Genomic DNA, 24,675 nt, shown 5'->3' with positions numbered 1-24,675 from the left:
TTTTCTGCCATTTTGTCATATTAGGGCTTCTGAAATTGGTGTGTCCCATTTCTTCTGGGATCTGCTTCTGTTATTCAGGGGCATTATCATGCATGAAATGATCTCGATGATCCAGATGGATGGAGTGGAGGATGGCTGGTTGATTGACACCCCATGAAAACACGGCTACGGCGCTAACAAGGAGGAGGTGGAGTAATGTTTTGGGCTGGAATCATGGGGAGAGAGATTGGCGGCCCTTTTAAGATCCCTGAAGGGGTAAAGATGAACTCCATAATGTATGTTGAGTTTCTCAAACAGCACTTCCTTCCATGGTTCAAGAAGAAGAACCGTGCATTCCGCAGCAAGATCATTTTCATGCATGATAATGCCCCGTCTCATGCTGCACATAACACATCTGCATCTCTGGCTGCTATGGGCATAAAAGGGGACAAACTTATGGTGTGGCACCCATGCTCCCCTGACCTCAACCCCATTGAGAACCTCTGGAGCATCATCAAAAGGAGTGTCTATGATGGCGGGAGGCAGTTCACATCTAAGCAACAGCTCTGGGAGGGTATTCTGTCCTCATGCAAAACAATTAAAGCAGAAACCATCCAAAACCTGACAAATTCAATGGACGAGAGAGTTCAGAAGCTCCTTTCGAACAAGGGGTCCTATGTGCAAATGTAACATCACCTAGAATAAAGTTTTGAGTTGAAAACTGTTTGATTTCAGTTTGTAATAACCAGCTAATGCTTATAATTTCAAAAATGACCATTTTTTTGTTCTTTATTAAAATGAAAAGGTTGAAAACTCTGCTGTGCATAATAATTTGGAACATGCATTTTGAGTGCAGTTTGAGTTTTTTATTTTTTTAAACATATACTGTTATCATAGGCAGTTTGTACAAAAACCTTTCAATTGTACTCTAATAGTTATTTGACTGGAAAATTACAATGACTGCAATTCATATAGGTAATTTGGGAAAATCTGAGAAAATATTATTTGCACAATAATTTGGAACACAGTGTAGTTACTCATTTAGATCTCATGCATTTGGAAGAGGCAATGGCTCGAGCCATGCCAACACATCTCAGGCAGACATGAATAAATGTATATTACAGCCATATTCAACGCACAGTTTAGAGATATATCATGGTACAGGTGTAATTTTTTTTATGTAGTTTATCACAATCACAATCCTTCTTGAAATTAATGAGTTTTAAAAGAAACTGAAAAGTCGAGATAAAGGGAAACTCTGTTGCTATTGTAGAGAAATTCACACTTGGCCGTCACTGCACATTTAATGTTGTCGATCATAAAAGTGAAGTTGGCCAAAAAGACTGGACCTGGTCTTATAGGGACCATATGAGCACATTCAGCAGCACAGAAGGGAGAGAAAGTAGATTCATCCAATAAGATATCAGGGATCTAGGAAGCCAACATCATCATTACCCTCCTCTTTCTCTAAGAGGCCCATCAAAATGTTTTTCTTCATTCTATGTATGCTGTCATTTGGCTTTGTAGTTTACAGATCTGGGCAGGTTACATAGTTACATAGTTTATAAGGCCGAAAAAAGACAAGTGTCCATCCAGTTCAGCCTATTTCTTGTGCACTGCAGCTATTCCGCAGCGTTGATCCAGGGGAAGGCAAAAAAAAACATGCGGTATAGGCCAATTTACATCATTGAGGAAAAATTCACTTCCCGACACCAATCTGGCAGTCAGATTAAATCCCTGGATTAATTAACTATCACTAAGCATAATATGTAATTTTATTGTTCTCAAGAAAGGCGTCCAGGCCTCTCCTGAACTCATTAAGTGAGTTGGACATCACCACTTCCTCTCCCAGAGTTCCAGAGTCTCACGGCTCTGACCGTAAAGAATCCCCTTCTATGCTGGTGCAGGAACCTCCTTTCCTCCAGACACATAGTGTGCCCCCTCGTCTTTGTCACCATCCTTGGTATAAACAGGTCATGGGAGAGATCTCTGTACAGCCCCCTGATGTATTTATACATGTTTATGAGGTCTCCCCTAAGCCTTCTCTTTTCCAACATAAATAGGCCTAATTTTGACAACCTCTCTGGGTATTCTAGTCCCTCCATTCCCTTTATTACCTTAGTCGCCCTCCTTTGCCATTTTTTGGCCTAACTCCCCAATTTATCTAAATCCTCCTGTAGCTGTGCCCTATCCTCATCTGTATTAACTACTTTACAAAGTTTAGTATCATCTGCAAATATTGCTATTTTACTGTGCAACCCTTCCACTAGATCATTAATAAATATATTAAATGATATAGGGCCCAAGACAGACAGGTTACGGTCAGCATCTTCTAATCCCAGGGGGAAGGTGGATCCTCCAGGCTGTAAGTTCTATAGAAAAGGGCTTTCAATGCCAAAAGTCATTTGAACAATTTTTGGTGGAGGAGAATGTTGTGGTCTAGAGGCAAAATGGTGAACACACGATTGTGATATGGCCGGACTACACCACCGATAAAGCAGCCACAGCCGGTGACTGAGAAGAATCTGTGACTTCTCTGCATTTAGTGGTTACTACTCACCTGGGTGGTCATATGTAGGAATCTCCTCTTTACACCGCTCATCACCCCTCACATATGTCTCTGTAGTATCAATATGGGTCAGATCTTCACCCTGAAACAAATATTGTAAAAGTCACAGACAGATGGAGAAGTCCCATCTATGATCAGCTCTAATCCTGACGTCTCCACCGCTCTCATTACACAAGTATAAAGCATATAATACTAGTGGATAAAACAAGACTGAGCACAAGACCTTCACAGCCGTCTACACATCATAGAGGAGATCTCAGGACACCTTCTCTCCATCTACCTGATGATCCTGAGGAACATTGAGATCTTCTTGTTTACAGTCCTGTGGAAGAAGAGGATGGGGACATCTCTCTGGTGTTGTCCTCTTACTGGATAGATCTGGAGGAAACACATACAGGGACTGAATTCATTCTTTACATACAGATAATTATAGGCCGTGTGTATTTAGTCCTGTCTATTACCTGGTGATGTGAGGGGCTGGGGAACCTCCATCATGACGTCCTTGTACAGATCTTTGTGTCCTTCTAAATACTCCCACTCCTCCATGGAGAAATAGACGGCGACATCCTGACACCTTATAGGAACCTGACACATACAATGATACCGTCATCCCCCCGATCCCTCCATAGCATTACTGTATAATGTCCCAGCATTCCCAGCAGTGTCACCTCTCCAGTCAGCAGCTCCATCATCTTGTAGGTGAGTTCTAGGATCTTCTGGTCATTGATGTCCTCATGTATCAGGGGGTGAGGTGGAGGCCCCGTGATTGGGCTCAGGGGTCTTCCCCATCCCTCAGACACAGGGTCCTGACAGCGATCACTAGAGGTCTTCTTCACTACTGTGTAATCCTGGTTATGGAGAGACACTTTAATAAATCTCCCTCCAGACATTTCCAGAGTCCTCACCTCTCCAGTTCTGTCCATGTTCATGTCAGTTAAGAATGATGTAATGTGACGTCATCAGAATCTCTCACCTCTCCAGTAAGCCGGAAGAGGATCTCTAGGGTGAGGTGCATTATCCGCTCTGCCATGTTGTCTATGTCCATATTCATCGTTCATGGGTAAATCGGGAAAATTCTCTTATCCAGAAGAACTTCACTGAGAGGATCTGATATTGTAGAGACCTGAATGAGAAGAAGATGATCCGATGTAACATCATAAAAATCCTGTGTAATAATACAATTACTGGAGATAATAAGGGAAACATATGAGGAGATTTATTATTTTACAGTATTTAGTTTTTTCTTTACATCTAGTAATAAAACCTATATATTTTAGGCCACAGACAACAAGCAGTTTCTTCCTCAGAGTCTGCAGCTGAACACGTTTCTCATAGACTCATCTTCCATAAAGCTAATTCTCGTCTCATTTACAGACACTGGAATCAGCATTAGCAATACTGCAGGAGATATTCATTACATGTGACATGAGAAATAACTACTTTATGATGAGGACGACTTCTTCATATTCTACTTTTGCTATAGAAATATATTTGACCAGAGTCCATCACTGACTACATCATCACTGGTTGTCTCTATGAATGTTTCCCGTCTTCCCCGTACTGTAATCTCATCAGATCTCATTTCTGATTCACTCATTCAGAAGTTTGATACATTTATAAAAGCTTTTTTGTTTGCATAAATTGGGACGGTCCTACACTGTCTATATTAAAAACCTTACTGTATATCAAAGTTGAAGTAATGCATATAAAAGGGTAGACGAATAGAACCGGGTCCCAATATCAGTAGACAGTGTAGGACCGTCCCAATTTAGGGTCACCTTGTCGCTGGTGGGACGGCTTGTATACTTTTTTTGATCAAAAATAGTTCACTAAGTACCCTATATTTCATATGCAACTTTGCTTTACATTTATATATAATGATGGTAGGGTATGAGATATTTTTCACTTTACAATAGTGTTCAAAATAATAGCAGTCCAATATGACTAACCAGATTAATCATTGTTTTTGGTATAAATTATATTACCACATGTCACACTTTACCAGTTGGTGCAGAAGATTCTAAGAAAACCAACAGACTCAGCATTCATGATCTGCATGTTTTTGAGTCTGTGTATTTGAATAATTAATTGAAAGGGGATGTGTTCAAAATAATAGCAGTGTAGCGTTAAATTAGTGCGGTCAATCATTCTATGAAGAAATAGGTGTGAATCAGGTGGCCCTTATTTAAGGGTGAAGCCAGCACATGTTGTACATGCATTTCTCCTTGAAAGCCTGAGAAATACGGGTCATTCAAGACATTGTTCTGAATAACAGCGTACTTTGATTAAAAAGTTGACTGGAGAGAGTAAAACTTATAAATAAGTGCAGACAATGATCGGCTGTTCAGCTAAAATGATCTCCAAGGCTTTAAAATGGAAAGCAAAACCAGAGAGATGTGGAAGAAAACGGAAGACTACCATTCGAATGGATCGAAGAATAGCCAGAATGGCAAAGGCTCAGCCAATGATCAGCTCCAGGATGATCAAATACAGTCTCAAGTCACCTGTGAGGACTATGACAGTTAGAAGACACCTGTGTGAAGCTAATCTCTTTGCAAGAAGTCCCCGCAAAGTCCCATTGTTAAAAAAAAAAAAAAAAAAGACCTCCACTGAAGCGGATACAATTTACTGAAGAACACATAAACTGGTCTAAAGAGAAATGGAGAAACATTTTGTAGACTGATGAAAGTAAAATTGTTCTTTTTGGTTCCAAGGGCCGCAGATCTTTTGTCAGACGACCCCCAAACTTTGCATTAAAGCCACAGTACACTCTGAAGACAGTGAAGCATGGTGGTGCCAGCATCATGATATGGGCATGTTTCTCTTACTATGGTGCCGGACCTATTTACCGCATACCAGGGATCATGGACCAGTTTGCATAAATTAAAATACTTGAAGAGGTCATGTGACCTTACGCTGAAGAGGATATGACCTTGAAATGGGTGTTTCAACAAGACAACGACCCTAAATACACGAGTAAATGAGCAAAATCTAGGTTCCAGTCCAACAAAATTGAGGTTATGGAGTGGCCAGCCCAATCCCCGGACCTTAATCTGATAGAACACTTGTGGGGCGACATCAAAAATGCCGTTTCTGAGGCAAAGTCAACAAATGCTAAAAAATTGTGGGATGAAGTCAAAGTATCCTGGGCGGGAATAACAGCTGACCGGTGCCAGAAGTTGGTTGACTGTGTAAGGTGCCCCAGCGAGGTAGTCGTGGGCGAGCTGTAGCCCCCTCTCGCTCTGGCACCCTACAGACAATACGTGTCCTCCCTCTGAAGTGTGGCTGTGTATGTGGTGCTCTTCACTTACTTCAAGCCATCCGATCGCGGCTGTCTCCAGGCATTTCTCTTCTGGGACCAGGGCAGCAATAAATTCAGAGGACACGAGGTTCTTAACCAGAACTTGAACTTTACTTGGGGAAGAGGAATATATACAATATTTACAGGCAGATATAATGGATAAGGCCCGACAGGTTATCATCTCTCTCACAGGCGCTGGCAACTCCTTCAGCCCTGGTTCCCTCTTTAAGTGAAGCATCTCTGTGACTCTAATCTCTGGCCCAAGAGACTCTTCCGCAATACCAACAGTGATCTGGATCCGATATCTCTCCCCCACGTCTTAGCCTGGAGTCCTATTTATCTTCCTCTGCTTCCTGCAGACTAGAAGTGCCCCGGGTCCTCACTACCTTTGATGAGTTTCTCCGGCCGGCTAACAGGGACTCTTGCTCTTGCGTAGGGAGACTTTCACACTGGTGTTCCCACTGTCTGAGGGTATGGAGCTCCCGTCTACCCTAGCAGCCACATATATTAGCTGCCCGTACAAGTCACTGTCCTATCTCTTAATGAAGAATCTCTTCCTGATCCTGGAAACTAAACAGAGATTTTCCTAATGTGCCCACCATCAGTGAGCTGTCATCACACAGCATTAACTCATCACTGTCTGTAACACTGTTAGCAGACTCAACCTGACATCTGCACCTAGGACAGTGGCATCTTGTGGCTGTTTTCAGGTACTGCAGCTCACAAGGAATTATGCCAGGAACAAGCTCTATGTCACTCAAGGCTTGATCAGGACACTAAGTTCCCCCTCTACTCTACTGACTGGACCACTAAAGCTAACCCCTAGCTTGGTCTACCAACAGTTCAGAGAGGTCTGACTTCAGGAACACTTCCTTTAACTATCTCAGTGCCAAGGGAAGGCTACGCCCTTCCCCACTATTACATTCCCCGACACTTTAATGTTGGTCGTCCCCGACCACACTAATCGATCAACACAGATCAGCAGCTATGACATTTTATCACATTACTAAATTTACTACAACATTTTAATATACGACTGGTCCTGAAAAACGTCTTCTTGAATGGGAGACCGGTCCTTCTTGGTTAAGGGCCCCGGAACAGCAGCTCAGGACAGTCCATTATCAACTTTTCAAAACTTTCTCAGGAGTACCGGTCCTTCTTGGTAAGGACCCTAGAAACACAGTGTCCTTGTCCATATTTTTAAAACAGGCCAACACCTCAATAGCCCCCAATCTCCTTCAAGGGCTGCATTCTGAGGCACACAGTCACAGGTAACACCCTGTGAGTCTCTTTCTTCTTGGCCCTAGCGGAGGTCACCGGTTCTTCCCGCTAGGCCGCAAGTCTCTTAGATTTGGAGGATATCCATCCTCAAGGTGTGCCTCAACATTTTAAATTCCAGCAGAAAAAGGCGCAACAAGCGCAACAAAAGAAAAATAAAAAGTAAAAACAAAAAGAGCAGCTCTCCTGGGCACACAACTTTGGTGCTGCTTAAGGCCTTCCTGGCCTGGGAGGTAGGGGAACAGTCCTCCATTTTTCTCTCCAACTTAATTCAACATGGGGCACTCCGCCCCCATTGGGAAACAGTCCCAGAATCAGGACCACAGCTGGTGGGTCCTAGTAGGAGAAGAGGTGAAAGGTCAACGGATCTTTTAGCCTACTCACTTCTTCCGGGCCTCCCGTCGCTCCTTCATGAAGGCGGCCCATGCTGCAGACGAAGGTGGCTTCCTCCATTTCCACGGCTGATCGGGGTATCTGCTAGGCCCGGGGTCCTCATCCGAGGACGTAGCACTGCCACAGCCCCTCCTGGGTGCTGTGGTGCCGACTCCTTCTCTGGCACCTCACTAAGGAAATCAGTTTCCTTGTCGCTTGCGACATCCTCCTCCTCGTCACTCACAATATCTCCCCACTGCCGCCTCCTAGGCTCCTCTGCTGGCGGAGTACTGGCCTTAGGTATGGACAGAAAGCCTTTAGGGGCTTCCCTAGCCCAGCGCTGCTTAGTCTCCCTCTTGGCCCTTCGCTGGAAGACTTCCCTGTCCTTTTCAAGGACATCCTGACACTTGTATGGACGGGTGAGCGCAGCCGCGTACCACCCTCTAGAGCATTCACATTTCACAAAATGCACGATGTCTCCTACACGTAAGTTGTGAAGGCGGTCAGGCAGATAGTCCAGTTTTTTTTCACTTCACGGGTCACAAACACTTCATGCCCAGTCCATTCCTCTTCTAAGAATCCATACCCCTCACGGACATGGAACTCGAGGACTCGCCCCCGAGTCTGTGACGCCTCCACCGACTCCCTACTTGCTGCGTTGGACCCCTCCAGCCAGCCTCTTAGGAAGATATAGGTCCATCGCCGCTGCTCTCGTGGCGTCATCGGGGGGTTGCGGGTAGTCCACTTCAGACTCCCGAGCTCGGCATAACGCTTTGCCGAAGGGGAGTTGACGGCCTCCATTGCCAGCTGCCAAAAAGTCTCCCGTGCAGCCTTCCATTTAGGGGGCCTCGCCTCCGCACCATCCCCTTCAGGCCTTGGGTCCCCTGTCGCTGCGGAAACTATCGCGGCAGGCGCCGCAGGTGAAACCGGCTGCTGGGGCATAGACCGCTCACCTCCTTCAAGCTCTGCTGCAGTTGTTGCTCCGGCCCCACTGGAATGTTCTCCTCCCTCAGCCGAGGGGGACGTGTCTTCCGGCATCTGGCTCCAGCACCACATACGAAGCTCGTGGACGAGCAGGCCCAGCTCCGGATCGGGCCTAGTGGTCCACTGAACAGCCACTGGGGGCAAAGGCTCACAGGCAGCATCCGCGGGTGAGCGACTCCTGGCTGCGGCCCCTGGGGTGGTGAACTCCAGGAGTTCCTCCTCACTGCTCGACTTGCACATATCATCAGATCCTCTGACTGCCATCTTACCAAGACATCCACTGCAGCATCTCCTTCCTCTCGTGTGCCGGACAGAAAATGGCGCCGGTCGCTTACCGGTGACGCGTGTCCTGCGCGTCCAACTCCACCTCTTCCTGGGCCGGCCTTCTGACGCGACTGCCGCGTCACTCGTCACTCCCGGCAGCTCCGCCTTCAGCCGCGCCCCTTCTCTGTGCGCGCTGATACTCATGGGGCCAGACTTCACTTTACGCCGCGCCCTCTTCCTCACTGGACGTCCCATCCTGGGACGCATCTTCACCGCTGGGCCCTTCCTTCTTCGGGCCAGAACTCGTAGGGGCTGGACATCTTTTCGCGCTCTCCGGCGCCATCCACTCCCACAATAGGCGGTTCTTCTCCCAGACTTTACCGCCATTGTCACCATCTTGGAATCCATGCTTCGGGCCGCCATCTTGGGCCGCATGCCTTCTAACACTTTCTCCTCAGTGTTCTGCGTTGGCTCTTCCCCGCTTTCTTCATGCGAGGAGCTCGCAACCTGCCGACTACGCCAAATGTAAGGTGCCCCAGCGAGGTAGTCATGGGCGAGCTGTAGCCCCCTCTCGCTCTGGCAACCTACAGACAATACGTGTCCTCCCTCTGAAGTGTGGCTGTGTATGTGGTGCTCTTCACTTACTTCAAGCCATCCGATCGCGGCTGTCTCCAGGCATTTCTCTTCTGGGACCAGGGCAGCAGTAAATTCAGAGGACATGAGGTTCTTAACCAGAACTTGAACTTTACTTGGGGAAAAGGAATATATACAATATTTACAGGCAGATATAATGGATAAGGCCCGACAGGTTATCATCTCTCTCACAGGCGCTGGCAACTCCTTCAGCCCTGGTTCCCTCTTTAAGTGAAGCATCTCTGTGACTCTAATCTCTGGCCCAAGAGACTCTTCCGCAATACCAACAGTGATCTGGATCCGATATCTCTCCCCCACGTCTTAGCCTGGAGTCCTATTTATCTTCCTCTGCTTCCTGCAGACTAGAAGTGCCCTGGGTCCTCACTACCTTTGATGAGTTTCTCCGGCCGGCTAACAGGACTCTTGCTTTTGCGTAGGGAGACTTTCACACTGGTGATCCCACTGTCTGAGGGTATGGAGCTCCCGTTTACCCTAGCAGCCACATATATTAGCTGCCCGTACAATTCACTGTCCTATCTCTTAATGAAGAATCTCTTCCTGATCCTGGAAACTAAACAGAGATTTTCCTAATGTGCCCACCCTCAGTGAGCTGTCATCACACAGCATTAACTCATCACTGTCTGTAACACTGTTAGCAGACTCAACCTGACATCTGCACCTAGGACAGTGGCATCTTGTGGCTGTTTTCAGGTACTGCAGCTCACAAGGAATGCCAGAAACAAGTTCTTTGTCACTCAAGGCTTGATCAGGGCACTAAGTTCCCCCTCTACTCTACTGACTGGACCACTAAAGCTAACCCCTAGCTTGGTCTACCAACAGTTCAGAGAGGTCTGACTTCAGGAACACTTCCTTTAACTATCTCAGTGCCAAGGGAAGGCTACGCCCTTCCCCACTATTACAACTGTATGCAAGATAGACACTGCTATTCTTTAGAACAGTCCAATGTTAATTTTTTGTTATTTTCTGTAAAGTAGTTAAAAATTATCTACATTTCTCTTCATGTTTTGAATAAGAAATCCGTGTGCAATATTCCCAATGCTGGAAATAAAAACTAATATAAAGATTTTGTGCTTAACTCATGTTTTTGAACACTACTGTATAATGTATTTGGGGACCTCACAACAGGGGATGTCAGGGCATTTCAGAGGCTAATCCGTTTGTTCTTCCTATAGATAATCCTCCGTCTGGAGGTTACTCCCTCCTACAGACCACAGGAAAGCTGGAATATTTGTGCATATGGGGGAGTAGAGAGAGACATAGCCGTCTGCCAAATGACCGTTCAGCCATGTGTATGGGGCCGTTAGTAATACACGGCACTACAGTAGTACAGTGCATCACCTGAGCAATCAGAGGCTTGTATGTTATATGATCGCACTATTGAGTGTTGTTTCAAAAATTTTAAAGAAAGGTTTAACGTGAACACTAATATCACAGTTTTAGCAACAAGAAAGATCAGTCACTATGGGGAAGACAGACTCACTGCACAATGCGAGGTACACACATGGTCAAAAATGTTGGTACCCCTCGTTTAATGAAAGAAAAACCCACAATGGTCACAGAAATAACTTGAATCTGACAAAAGTAATAATAAATTAAAAATCCATGAAAATGAACAAATGAAAGTCAGACATTGCTTTTCTGCTTCCACAGAATTTAAAAAAAAATTAAACTCATGAAATAGGCCTGGACAGAAATGATGGTAACCCTGAAAATAATGTGACAAAAGGGACATGTTAAATCAAGTTGTGTCCACTAATTAGCATCACAGGTGTCTACAATCTTGTAATCAGTCAGTGGGCCTGTATATAGGGATACAGATACTCACTGTGCTGTTTGGTGACATGGTGTGTACCACACTCAACATGGACCAGAGGAAGCAAAAAAAAAGAGTTGTCTCAGGAGATTAGAAAGAAAATTATAGACAAGCATGTTCAAGGTAAAGGTTATAAGACCATCTCCAAGCAGCTTGATGTTTCTGTGACTACAGTTGCACATATTATTCAGAAATTTAAGATCCATGGGACTGTAGCCAACCTCCATGGACGTGGCCGCAGGAGGAAAATTGATGACAAATCAAAGAGACGGATAATACAAATGGTAACAAAAGAGCCCAGGATAACGTCTAAATAGATTAAAGGTGAACTTCAAGCTCAAGGAACATCAGTGTCAGATCGCACCATCCGTCGTTGTTTGATCCAAAGTGGACTTCATGGGAGACAACCAAGGAGAACACCATTGTTGAAAAAAAATCATAAGAAAAACAGACTGGAATTTGCCATACTACATGTTGACAAGCCACAAAGCTTCTGGGAGAATGTCCTATGGACAGATGAGACAAAAATGGAAGTTTTTGGCAAGGCACATCATCTCTATATTCACAGATGTAAAAATGAAGCATATCAAGAAAAGAACACGGTCCCTACTGTGAAACATGGAGGAGGCTCAGTTATGTTCTGGGGCTGCTTTGCTGCATCTGGTACAGGGTGTCTTGAATTTGTGCAGGGTACAATGAAATCTCAAGACTATCAAGGGATTCTAGAGAGAAATGTGCTGCCCAGTGTCAGAAAGCTTGGTCTCAGTTGCAGGTCATGGGTCTTTCAACAGGATAATGACCCAAAACCCACAGCTAAAAACACCAAAGAATGGCTCAGAGGAAAACATTGGACTATTCTTAAGTGGCCTTCTATGAGCCCTGACATAAATCCTATTGAGCATCTTTGGAAAGAGCTGAAACATGCCGTCTGGAAAAGGCAACCTTCACACACGAGACAACTGGAGAGGTTTGCTCATGAGGAGTGGGTCAAAATACCTTTCGAGAGGTGCAGAAATCTCATTGACAGTTACAGGAATCGTTTGATTGCAGCGATTTCCTCAAAAGGTTGTTCAACAAAATATTAAGTTAAGAAGAGTCCAATCATTTCTGTCCAGGCCTATTTCATGAGTTTCATTTTTTTTTTAATTCTGTGGAAGCCGGGTTGAAAAGCAATGTCTGACTTTCATTTGTTCATTTTCATAGATTTTTAATTTATTATTACTTTTGTCAGATTCAAGTTATTTCTGTGACCATTGTGGGTTTTTCTTTCATTGAACGAGGGGAACCAACAATTTTGACCACATGTGTAAATCATGTCCATAACAACTTCATTATACTCTATTATCATATACACTTCCTATACACAGTGGCATAGATATAATTCACAGGTTCTACAGCAAAAGCTGTAATTGGGCCCCCCAACCTGAAAAGGAAAAAAAATGTATATATATATTGTGAAGACTCAGGGTCTTCTGTGGGCTTACGCTACTCAGACAACACAGGGTGAGGGTAAAACAGTGTGGCAATACTTTATTGAACCACAAAGCGGACAATAAACACATAGAACAGTCCCAGGAAATACAAAAGATGGTGCAAAACTACACAGTCTCACCCTTTCGCTCCGCCCGACTGGGATAGAACAGCTGCGACTTTGGGACTTCCAGGGCCAACTACCTCAACCAGTAGCCCCCACTTCTGGCGGGCCCCCACAGAGAGAAGGTAGAGGCAAGCTTAGCTAGCAGTCATCGAGGTACAAGGCTAGGAGACCCGATTGTCCCACCCTGGCCTCTCTGAGAATTTCCATGGAACCAGATGACCGGTGGGTCCCAATCTGGCTTCTTCGAATGTCTCCATGGGTTCCAGGCAGGGGCGGACACTGACTGCTTGGGGCCCCTGTGCAAGAAATGTGTCTGGGCCCCCCACCTTTTATGGCGACAAAGCTACAGATGTATATATATCCACACACACATATATACCTCTTACATAGCCTCCTTTATTATGCATATTGCTGCCCCTTATTACACAGTGCCCTCTCTTGTTAAGTATAGCACCGTCCCTTACATATTGGATTATCTATAGCGCCCTGTTCTTTATTAGATCCCGTCCTCTCTTGTTAGATATATAATGCAATGACAGCTGATGGAGCATGGGAAAGCTTTTTTTCTGATGGAGGAGCTGATGGACCGTTCTTCTGGTCACCGGCTGCTCCATCAGCAGTCATTTTATATCTGTGGCACCCAGCTGTGCTTGGAGCCACAGATCCTAGAAGGGTGCATTAATGGAATCCTCCACAAGAGGCCCCCATATACATTCACACATCTCCACCTTCCACCTCAGACCAGCAGAGGGAGCCCGTTAGGGATATAAATAGGGAAGGTGGAGCTAGGCAGTTCAGTTCCTCTGGAGAGTTCAGTAAGTACAGATCTGAATACAGAGTCGAGCTCAGTCTAGTCTGGAGTCTACAGAGAGTTAAGTCTGAGAGAGGTCAGCCTGCAGTGGAGCCCAGTCCAGACGCAGTTGTAGCTCAGTTAGAGCTCAAGGTGTGCCGGCGCCATAAGATCGGTGAAGCGCGGCAAGCTGCCGCTAGTGTGGGTAGCCTAGTGAGGGCCCGATTGTGGCTGAAGACGAGTGGAAAGTGAGTAGCAGTGGGGGCAGAGGAGCTTTCCCAGCTCACCCCGAAACATATACCGGACACCGGGTCCGAGCTTACCAGGATCTCTACGTAGTAAGGCAGAGGCATAACCGGAATCCCTGGAGAACTACAGGTCCCAGGTTCACCAGAGAGCTGATAAATAACAGAGCCAGGAGACACATAGGCCCCGTAAGATGGGAGCGTGCACTCCAAGAGAAGGCCCTACCACAACGTCAGCCGGTGCAGGACAGAGATAAAGTTAGGCCTAGTTTCAGGCAGGTCAGAAACTTACTACGCAGAGGCAAGAAACAGGAGGCCCTACACCCGCTCATTGGGGAGGATCCTGATATGCACCCTTCACCCTACAGTGCTCCGGGATGTGCCTGAACTACCACCAGTAAAAGGTACTGAAGTGACTACCGTGTCCGTCCCCGTTCTTGCTCCGACCCGGCTGGGTCTCGCCTGTACTGCATCCCCCTCTGTGTACGCTGCCATGAGGCCTAGCTCCACCTGTGGGGAGCTATACCATCGAGCTGCCTTATCACCGGCCTCAGTGGACTGCCGCAGCGCTGGTGATTCTCACCAGAAACCACAGGTGGCGTCATGAACTTTCATAGAGTTAACAAATAATCCCCTTTTAAAAGCTGACCCCAGGGTACGGGCCCGGGAGCCGACCACCGCGACATCCCCAAGGCCAGGCAAAGGCCCGGGTACCGAGTCGTCCCCATCCCCTTGGGCGAGTCATATCTAACAAGAGACGACTATGTAATAAAGAAAGTGCGCTGTGACTTATAAAAATAACAAGAATACGCTATGTAAGGGACAGCACTGTACATAACAGCAGAGGAAGCTATATAATAAGAGATGGCATCATATATAACTAGAGAAAATGGTACGTAATTAGGAGGGTGTTATACATAATAAAAGAGGAAACTATATAACTAAGGATGACGCTATACATAATAAGTGAGTACACTATATACTAAGGGACTGTGCTATACATAATAAGTGAGTATACTATATACTAAGGGACTGGTGATTCCCACCAGAAACCACAGGTGGCGTCACGAACTTTCATAGAGTTAAAAAATAATCCCCTTTTAAAAGCTGACCCCAGGGTACGGGCTCGGGAGCCGACCACCGCGACATCCCCAAGGCCAGGCAAAGGCCCGGGTACCGAGTCGTCCCCATCCCACTGGGCGAGTCATCTTTCCTGGCGTCACGAACAGGATTCCGTGCCTGCTGCAACGATGGAGTGTTATGCCCGTTGCCACCGGGTACTGTGCGCCTTTAATTGAAAAAAAAACAAAAAACTGTGTATGTTAAACTGTGGTGAAGATTGCCACCATTGTTGGGCCACTGAGCGAAAAAAAGAAGGTAGGCCACGGTTCGCTAGGGGGGTGTCAGAATGTCCGAGGAGCAGCACGACGCCGGAATACCGGTTAACGGCCCAGATGTTCAACCCGCGCCCGACGCCGGGCATGCCGAGGCGGCCGCTCCACCAGCAGCGCCTGTAACTCCTGTCATCCCCATAACTCTACCGTACATTCCTGGAGCAAAGTGGCTCCCCCAGTACAACGGCAAACCAGATACACTGTCTGGATTCAAACGGAAGATATGCGGTATCTTGGACTTGTACTCTATGACAGGCAAGCAGAGGGCCGTTGTTGTATTAGGACAACTGACTGGTGCTGCGGAACGGGAAGTGGAAACAAGGTCGGCCGCAGACCAGGAGTCAGTGTCCACAATCTTTAAAAAGCTACAGACTGTTTTTGAGGATCATACTGAGGCGGACCTCCGGATGAGGTTCTACAACTGTTCCCAACAGCCGGAGGACAATGTTCGGGACTATGCCTGGCGTCTACAAGGGGCCCTGCGGGCTCTGAAACAGGTTAGTCCGACCAGCATCGAAAATGAAAACAAAATGCTGAAGGAACAGTTTGTCCGGGGACTGAGGTCTCCAGAGGAGAGCAGGACTGTGCGTTGGTGGTCCTTAGATCATCCAGATGCCACCTTTGACAATCTTAAGGAAATGGCTATAAAAAGACTGCAGCCCCTGGAAACAAATGCTATCCAATGTTACCAGGGTGGGGCTACCCCAGTGCCTGCTACACCCACCTTTTCCCCAGTGGCTGCTGAAGCCAAGGTTCCAGCAACGTTCCCTAGAGAGCTGGACAGTCTGCGCTCTGAAGTGCGCCAGTTGAGCAAAACCCTGACCACTGTGCTGAGTGCTCTGCAGCTGCGGACGGAGCCCGAGGAAGGAGGGAAAATCCTGTTAGCCGATAGCCCTGAGGATGTCCCCTGGATGCGAAGGAGGAGGAGGACAATACCACCCTCTACGAGGATCAGTGACCAGCGCCGTCCACAGAAGGACCCTACCTGCTACCGCTGCCGCAAGACCGGACACACCGCCCAGAATTGTCCTTTAAACGAGAAAACCCTGGGGCCGAGGGCTGACACCCAGGAGTAACTCAGCCAGGCCCCTCAGACTGGTACAACAGGTTCGTCGGAGGAAGACCTTTCCTGTCCATTGTGCTGGACGGCATCCCGACGCACGCTCTGCCGGATACAGGATCTCAGGTAACCATAATGCCTGATGTCCTCTACAAGAGGTTCTGGTCCATGGACGACCTAAGTCCGCCAGCTCCAAATCTTTCTGTTTATGCCTCAAATGGACTCCCCCTTAACCTAATCGGGGTTAAGAATGTGACAGTAAAGGTGGGGAGAGTGGAGCTGAAGGACCAGGGACTAATTGTAGTAGAGACTAATCCTGATGATACCAATCCGTATATGGTGCTAGGCACTAACATTGATGGTAACTGTTTGGGAGAAGTTGTGTTCTTGCTCCAACAGATAGCTGACACTGCCAGACCAGGACAGAGGAGGGCGCTGCAGAAGGAGATCCGAGTCCTGATGTACCAACTGCAAGTAAGGTTAACAGATGGCGAAATCGGTAATGTGCGGGTGACGGACCCCATACCCATTGTGATCCCCCCAATGAGTGAAATGCTTATCTGGTGTAGAGCTGCTATAGGTCTTAGAGGACAGAGCTACAAGGTGGTAGTAGAACCCCTTTGCTCCGAGCACAGACCCATGCTCTTAACCACCAGAGGAGTGGTAGATGTACGCAATGGGCGGGTGCCCGTCCGTCTTCTCAACTGTGGGGAAGATGAGGTCAGATTGCCACGTTATGCCACTGTTGCCAAATTACATGCTGTAAATAACAACTGCATTCACAAGGCGGAGTCATTAACCTCAACAGACGAAGTGGAGGATGATGGCCCTGCAACCCAGGTGGAGGATTGGTGTCAACAGCTCCTTGTTGGGACAGACACCACTCCTCCCCATCAGAAACAGGGTGTGCACTGGGTGGTTCAAGAATACGCGCAGGTGTTCAGTAAACATCCACTTGACTTCGGGAGGATTAAGGGGGTTCAACACCATATCCCCACAGGTGACCATCCACCCATCAAAGAACGTTACAGGCCTATACCACCAGCACACTACCAGAAGGCTAAGGAAATGTTGTACGACATGAGAAAGGCGGGGGGTAGTAAGGGATAGTTGTAGTCCCTGGGCAGCTCCCCTAGTGCTAGTTAGGAAAAAGGACGGGAGCATGAGAATGTGTGTAGATTACCGACAAATAAATCGCATTACACATAAAGATGCATACCCTTTACCACGCATAGAGGAGTCCCTAGCTGCCTTAAAGTCTTCAAATTACTTTTCCACCCTTGACCTCACTAGTGGGTACTGGCAAGTAGCTGTGGCTGAGGAGGATCGGGAGAAGACGGCCTTCACTACCCCGATGGGACTCTGCGAGTTTAACAGTATGTTTAACAGTATGCCGCTTGGACTCTGCAATGCCCCTGGAACGTTCCAGAGATTGATGGACTGCTGCCTGGGACAGAGCAACTTCGAGACTGTGTTACTATACCTGGATGACGTGATAGTGTACTCCAAAATGTATGAGGACCACTTGAAGCACCTGGCAGAGGTATTTGAGTCACTGTCCCAGTACGAGATGAAGCTGAAGCCCTCAAAGTGCCACCTGCTCAAGAGAAAGGTACAGTAACTGGGGCACATTGTCAGTCCAGACGGGGTAGCACCAGACCCAGAGAAAGTCACTGCCATCCAGAAGTGGCCGGAGCCGAAGAACCTCAAAGAGGTGAGTCAGTTCTTGGGACTAGTAGGATACTACCGGAGGTTTGTCAAAGACTACACCAAGAAAGCAGCTCCTCTGCAAGACCTTCTGGTAGGGCAGTCCCCCAAAGGCAGAAATCCCCCATTCCACTGGGGTAAGGAGCAAGCCGAGTCGTTTCAAGAGATGAAGGAGATCCTGACAGGCGATGAGATCCTAGCCTACCCTGACTACAGCCAACCATTCCTGCTGTATACAGATGCCAGCAACGAAGGACTGGGAGCTGTCTTATGTCAGAAGCAGAATGGCCAGGAGAAAGTGATCGCATACGCAAGCAGGAAGCTCCGCCCGACCGAGAGGTACCCAGAGAACTATAGCAGCTTTAAGTTGGAGTTCCTGGCCTTGGTCTGGGCCATCACTGAAAGGTTCAAGCACTATCTAGCCTCCAGTAAGTTCACTGCCTTCAATGATAACAACCCCTTGACCCATCTTGAAACAGCTAAGCTAGGGGCACTGGAACAACGATGGATGGCTCGGCTGTCAAATTATCAATTCACAATTAAATACCAGGCGGGCCGCAAGAACGCCAACGCCGATGCCCTGTCCAGGATGCCTCACCAGTCAGACACGGAAGTGGATGACCTGGAAGAGATCGAGCTACCTGCCTTTCACTGGAATGGGATGATCCACGAGCAACGAGCCTCCAGGAGGCAGCGTGGAAAGACGTTAAACCCCCTGCCTCACCACAGCTGGAAAGAGACCCAGGACAGTGACCCGGTTGTCAGCCGCATCAAGGAGCTGATAACCCAAGAGGGTTCCTCCCTGGAAAAAGAAGCGTCTCTGCAAGCAAAGCAGCTGTGGAACGAGAGAAGCCGGCTGTTTATCTACCGTGAGAAGCTGTGCCGGAGGTACGTCAATCCAAAAACCCATGAGATGGTATGGCAGATAGTGATCCCCAAGACAGACATCCAAATGGTGTTGGAGGCCTACCACGATCAGGCGGGGCACTTTGGCTGGAAAAAGCTAGAGACCCTGCTGAAGTGTCGATTCTACTGGGTAGGAATGCGCAGCTCCATTGAGCGGTGGTGCCGGGACTGTGGACCCTGTGGCCTCAGAAGAAAAGACTACAGCAGCCAGAAGGTACCCCTGCAACCCATCAAGACGACTTGGCCCCTGGAGATCGTGGCCCTGGACCATGTCAAGCTGTCCCCCAGCAGGTCAGGGTACTCTTATGCTCTGACCATGGTGGATCACTACTCAAGTTTCCTGGTGGTCACCCCCGTCAGAGACCTGACGGCAGAGACAGCAGCAAAGATGTTCCAAGCGTATTTCTGTAGACCCCATGGTTATCCTGAGCAGGTGCTGACGGACCAAGGCCCGGCCTTTGAGGCTGAGTTGTTCAAGGAGTTCTGCCATCTCTACGGGTGTAAGAAGCTAAGAACTACACCGTACCACCCAAAAAACAATGGTCTCTGTGAAAAGATGAATAACATCATCATCGACCTGCTAAAGACCATACCACTTGAGGAGAGAAATCAGTGGCCAGACCTGCTACCTGACCTAGTAGATCTCTACAATCACATACCAGTAAGTTCCACCAACTGTTCTCCGGCATATCTCATGCGAGCAAGGCCAGGAAAGCTGCCCATGGACCTGGAGCTTGGTGTTGTAGAACCAGAAGCGGATGTGACCACTGAGGACTGGGACACGGCCAGACAGGAGCAGTACAGAAGAGTACAAGCCTGTGTTGAAGATAGTCTCACTCGGGTGAGAGACAAGCAGGAAGCTCAATACAACAGAGGTACCTAAGCAGAACCCTTCACACCTGGTGAAGTAGTACTGAAAAGGAAAAGAAGAAACCACAAACTTGATGACCAGTGGGAGAGAGAACCCTACACTGTGTTGAATTAAAGATTTGATAATAAGAAGACCTGCATAATTAGTAGAGACGGAGGAAGGACGACTGCAACAGTATCCAGGGATCACATAAAGTTGTGTCCAGATCTGCTAAAACCCCAAGAGGAAGTGCCTCTCGTTATCCCGGAGGAGCCTAAAGAAGCAGTAATACACACTGACTTAGGAGATTTCCCGGCAGATTGGCCCCAATTAGGAGGAGCAGTAATCATCCCTGTAATTACCTTCTACCCACAGCAAGAAGAACCTGTAAGTGCTGAAGAGGAGCCAGCTCAAGAAGAGTCCCCGGAAGAAGGATCCCCGGTTGGAGCAGAGCAAGAAGGCCCAGCCTATGGTATACTTGCCAGTTCTGTAGAGAGGTCAATGCAGCCTAGTAGCCCCTCCACACCTAGTATTGACACATTGGGAGGAAGAGCACCTATTAATGCCTCACGCATTCCAGTATCACGCAGGTCCACGCGTAGTACTAAAGGTCAACCCCCTGTCAGATATACTGTGCAATATAGCTAAACTCTGACAAATGTAGATAGTTACCCCTGGGGTATTATATAGCGTTGGATTAAATTGAATTATATTGTGTGTTTTCATGCATATGTATATTATTTTGTACTTTGCCTAATGACTTTCTTATTTATCTAAGAACTCCGTGGCTGAGCACTGTGTGCAGCCCGAAAACTATTTATTGTATATAATTGCGCTCCCTGGAATGCCCCTTTAGGTGACCTCAGAAGTAAAACCTGTCTGGAGTGGCTCTACTGGAGGTCCAACTCGGGATCTTCATGCCCTGCAGCCACTCCAGGGCCTACGTTGAGGGTTTGGGAAAGGTCCCTCAAACAACCAAGTACTCTACCCTGTGAGATGGACATCCTGTCTGGGAACCTCACCATAAGAGACTTGAATTCTGAGGACACTTTGTACCTGTTTATGTTATTATGCAACATTTAAGATATGTGCCTCCCATAAAGGGAAGAGTTATTGCATTGTTAATGTTTACTATTGTAGTTTTAAAATGTACTTCAGCCCGGGAGTGCTGAGCTTTGCTAGGGGGGAATGTGGCGCCCAGCTGTGCTTGGAGCCACAGATCATAGAAGGGTGCATTAATGGAATCCTCCACAAGAGGCCCCCATAAACATTCAGACATCTCCACCTTCCACCTCAGACCAGCAGAGGGAGCCCGTTAGGGATATAAATAGGGAAGGTGGAGCTAGGCAGTTCAGTTCCTCTGGAGAGTTCAGTAAGTACAGATCTGAATACAGAGTCGAGCTCAGTCTAGTCTGGAGTCTACAGAGAGTTAAGTCTGAGAGAGGTCAGCCTGCAGTGGAGCCCAGTCCAGACGCAGTTGTAGCTCAGTTAGAGCTCAAGGTGTGCCGGCACCATAAGATCGGTGAAGCGCGGCAAGCTGCCGCTAGTGTGGGTAGCCTAGTGAGGGCCCGAGCGTGGCCGAAGGCGAGTGGAAAGTGAGTAGCAGTGGGGGCAGAGGAGCTTACCCAGCTCACCCCGAAACAAGTACCGGACACCGGTTCCGAGCTTACCAGGATCTCTACGACCCAGTAAGGCATAACCGGAATCCCTGGAGAACTACAGGTCCCAGGTTCACCAGAGAGCTGATACGTAACAGAGCCAGGAGACACATAGGCCCCATAAGCTGGGAGTGTGCACTCCAAGAGAAGGCCCTACCACAACGTCAGCCGATGCAGGACAGAGATAAAGTTAGGCCTAACTTCAGGCAGGTCAGAAACTTACTACGCAGAGGCAAGAAACAGGAGGCCCTACACCCGCTCATTGGGGAGGATCCTGATATGCACCCTTCACCCTACAGTGCTCCGGGATGTGCCTGAACTACCACCAGTAAAAGGTACTGAAGTGACTACCGTGTCCATCCCCGTTCTTGCTCCGACCCGGCTGGGTCTCGCCTGTACTGCATCCCCCTCTGTTTACGCTGCCCTGAGGCCTAGCTCCACCTGTGGGGAGCTATACCATCGAGCTGCCTTATCACCGGCCTCAGTGGACTGCCACAGCGCTGGTGATTCTCACCAGAAACCACAGGTGGCGTCACGAACTTTCATAGAGTTAACAAATAATCCCCTTTTAAAAGCTGACCCCAGGGTACGGGCCCGGGAGCCGACCACCGCGACATCCCCAAGGCCAGGCAAAGGCCCGGGTACCGAGTCGTCCCCATCCCCATGGGCGAGTCATATCTAACAAGAGACGACTATGTAATAAAGAGAGTTCGCTGTGACTTATAAAAATAACAAGAATACGCTATGTAAGGGACAGCACTGTACATAACAGCAGAGGAAGCTATATAATAAGAGATGGCATCATATATAACTAGAGAAAACGGTACGTAATTAGGAGGGTGTTATACATATTAAAAGAGGAAACTATATAACTAAGGATGACGCTATACATAATAAGTGAGTACACTATATACTAAGGGACTGTGTTATACATAATAAGTGAGTATACTATATACTAAGGGACTGTGAGGTGTCGGGCGGTTGCTGGACCTGAAATTGGGTCAGAATCATCTGTGGTCTCCCATTCTGGTCCAGCCAGGACAGATGCTGCCTAGCATCACCGTCAGTCCCAACACCTAGCCAGTGCATGAGAAGTACAGGCTGTCTCTCAGGTCCTTGTTCCTAGTAGTGTTAAGCATAGGTTGCGGAGGGGAACAAGGGCTGCTACAGCCTAAGTCCAGGATGCACTGCACTGAGCATGCCCGTGACATGGCAGACCGTGATTGGTGCTTTGGTGTCAGCTGATCCGGTGACCTGGCACCGCCTGATTGGCCGCGGGTGACGTCATCAGTAGTGCGACCAATAATGCGACAGTGGGCAGGGCTTAGTCTTTAAATAGGCCGCCCACAAGCATGGCGGCGCGCTCTGATCATTGAGCTAAGGTTGTGTTCATGTGTAGACGCTTGTCTGTTTGAGCTCCACCTGCTTTCTTGCTGCTCTAGCTTCGGACAAAAAAGGGGGTCGCTATACACCCCGAGCAGACTGCGGACTCCGTATTCCTGGCACCGCCTGTTAGCAACGTGGAGAGTTACTCCGCAGTTCGGTTGCACACCGGCTGGGAGCACGTATACGCCGGCGTGAGTCACACACACTTCTTAGCGTCTGCTGCGTAGCCTCTGTGCAGTTAACAGGGCTACGGCTACGTTATTTGTCGCACATCTCTCGTGCAGTTAACGGAGATAGTGCGAATCCCTTTTCCCATCCCGGTGTGCAGTAACACTGGAAGGAGTTATATATTAGTTGGTTGTTTTACCGTCTTACCCGGAAGGTGTTCGGCCACAGTCTTCTAGGCTGCATCGCGGACCCCGAGTTCGGTTGCTTTCCATTATTAATAAAGTTGTTTGCAACCGTCCCCATAACAGGGACTGTGCTATACATAATACGGCTACATTCCTGCATCTGTGTGCGGTGTCGGTGTGCTGCCCACTTTTACAGACGCATCGAGCAGGCCTTATTCTAATCCTCATAATCGGATCAGAACAGGACATTCTCTGACCCTCTTAGATCTCATTCTCAGATCCGTGATTTTCATGGATGTGTGAATGGATCTATAAAACTCTAGTAGTCCGTGGACCATCGGATAAAAAGATCTGGCAGCACACGGACATTTCACACAAATGCGAGAATGCAGCCTAAGGGATTTTAAAGGGATAACATTATCACTCCAAGTCACACAGTGCAGATACAGAATAATATTTACATCCAGGCACTTACCGCTGACATCTCATCTGATCAGAGTCGGTTTCTGCTGTTTCTTCTCCATCTGGTCAGACCTTCATGTCCACATCTCCCAGCCACGACTCATCTTGTCACGATGATCTCCAGCCTAGAAAATAACAAGGTCACATATATTGTATATATACATGTGTCTCCCCCACCCTGCACCTCTGACTTCAGATATGTACCCCTCCTTCATTAATATACTATCAGCCACTTAGTAATCAAAATATATAAAGTGATAAGCAGCACTGTGCCCCCCATTAACTATAATCTCCACTGGCCAATAATATAAACAATTCAGTCTCTGTGACTATCCCCAATTAACTGTAAGGCGATGTGCACATGGAAAATATATTTTGCTTTTGCAAAATTAGGGAGGTCTCCACTCCTCCCTTGTGGGCCATGCAAATAAAATGCCGTCCTCTGCAGCGTGTCCACATGGACATTACCTGTCTGATCTGCTCATATAGGTACTATACACATGATCAGTTTTTAAATACATCAGATAGGGACTGCTCTGATGTGGGTTACCTTGACGTTGGTATACATTTTTTGCAAAAAAACGTGTCAACTAAATACCCTGTTTTTTATCACCTTTTTACGAGCACTTGCTGTTTACTGTTACTTTTTTTTACAACAGAGTATTTTTATACGTTTGTTTTACTGTGTCCTTGTGTGTTTCAGTCTTTTGGTGGTGTGAACACTGTCCTAAAGACTTGTTCACCGTGTGCATGGCCCATGTGTTTGTATTCAAAGGACCTCACCCTGCCCTTTGTCTCCCCTATGCTCCCTGCCTGGAATCCGGATACTCACTGCGATTATATCTTGGCTTTCCTTCAGAACTTACTGATTTCTTCCTCTTGGCACACCACACTATATCTATTCAAGTCTGCAACCATGTAGACCAAAGGTCTGTATTTCTCACTTTCTTATTCCTATCTGACACATCAGCAGGAAATTGTTCTCCTCTGTGCCCATGTAGCTCAGAATAAAAGCTCTCACACAGTATGATGGCCAACTACACCACACACAGT

At 47.5% G+C, this 24,675-nt stretch overlaps 1 protein-coding gene across 1 annotated transcript in view; it reads right to left on the bottom strand.

The window, feature by feature from the left end:
- LOC141204941 (uncharacterized) overlaps positions 1-24,675 on the bottom strand; it is an 82,206-nt gene that overhangs the window by 2,795 nt on the left and 54,736 nt on the right. The window contains exons 11-14 of the mRNA XM_073663981.1: positions 3,217-3,390; positions 3,010-3,133; positions 2,829-2,926; positions 2,540-2,630 (exon numbers count right to left, since the gene is read on the bottom strand). Coding sequence (XP_073520082.1) covers positions 2,540-2,630; positions 2,829-2,926; positions 3,010-3,133; positions 3,217-3,390 — 487 coding nt within the window. The remainder of the gene's footprint in view (positions 1-2,539; positions 2,631-2,828; positions 2,927-3,009; positions 3,134-3,216; positions 3,391-24,675) is intronic.

Source organism: Phyllobates terribilis, unplaced genomic scaffold, assembly GCF_046119375.1.
Source record: "Phyllobates terribilis strain yellow unplaced genomic scaffold, ASM4611937v1 Scaffold_136__1_contigs__length_4911898, whole genome shotgun sequence".
Classification (NCBI taxonomy): Eukaryota; Metazoa; Chordata; class Amphibia; order Anura; family Dendrobatidae; genus Phyllobates; species Phyllobates terribilis.
The sequence above is the reverse complement of the archived record's forward strand: the minus strand, read 5'-3'. Positions and strand labels throughout refer to the sequence as shown.